This window comes from Octopus bimaculoides, chromosome 30, assembly GCF_001194135.2.
Source record: "Octopus bimaculoides isolate UCB-OBI-ISO-001 chromosome 30, ASM119413v2, whole genome shotgun sequence".
NCBI classification, from domain to species: Eukaryota; Metazoa; Mollusca; class Cephalopoda; order Octopoda; family Octopodidae; genus Octopus; species Octopus bimaculoides.
The window spans coordinates 8,023,219-8,023,818 of NC_069010.1; the positions used below are offsets into that span (position 1 = coordinate 8,023,219).

General features: G+C 41.5%; 1 protein-coding gene across 1 annotated transcript in view; it reads right to left on the reverse strand.

Annotated features, from left to right (window-relative positions):
* Positions 1 to 15: 15 nt before the first annotated feature.
* LOC106878263 (uncharacterized) overlaps positions 16 to 600 on the reverse strand; it is a 5,691-nt gene continuing 5,106 nt past the window's right edge. Inside the window, exon 5 of the mRNA XM_052978121.1 lies at positions 16 to 369. Coding sequence (XP_052834081.1) covers positions 193 to 369 — 177 coding nt within the window. The 3' untranslated portion in view covers positions 16 to 192. The remainder of the gene's footprint in view (positions 370 to 600) is intronic.

Sequence of the window (600 nt, forward strand, 5' to 3'; positions counted from 1 at the left end):
TCTAAATTTGGCAGAGTTTCTACAGCTGGATGCCCTTCCTAACGCCATGTTTGAATGTTGTTGTTGTACATGTTTGAATGTATATAAAACTGTATTTCTGTATGTATTTATTATTTAATTTACACACCTGGTTCATAGAGATAAACGAATATCAACCAAAGATATTTTTGTTTCTCATTTTCTCCCAGTTATTCAAGTTTCTTTAAGTTGGTCTCTATAGTCTGTATATTTGTTACTTTTGCCAAACACTTTGTCCGCAGGATATTTCTTTGAGTTCTTCAGAAATTTACTCAGCACGGCATTTGTGGACTGGTGGTAAAGGTGAGTGTAGATGAGCCAGGTGAGGAGGACAGTCTGAAGTCTCCTGTCCTGGGTTCAATCCTGGGAAGAAGGTAGGAGTCTTTTTATTCTTTAATATTTTTGTACAAACGCTTTCCATGCTGGCATGGGTTGGACGGTTTGACTGAGGGCTGGCGAGCCAGAAGGCTGCACCAGGCCCCAATCTGATCTGGCAGAGTTTCTACAGCTGGATGCCCTTCCTAACGCCAACCACTCCAAGAGTGTAGTGAATTATTTTTACGTGCCACCAACACGGGAGCC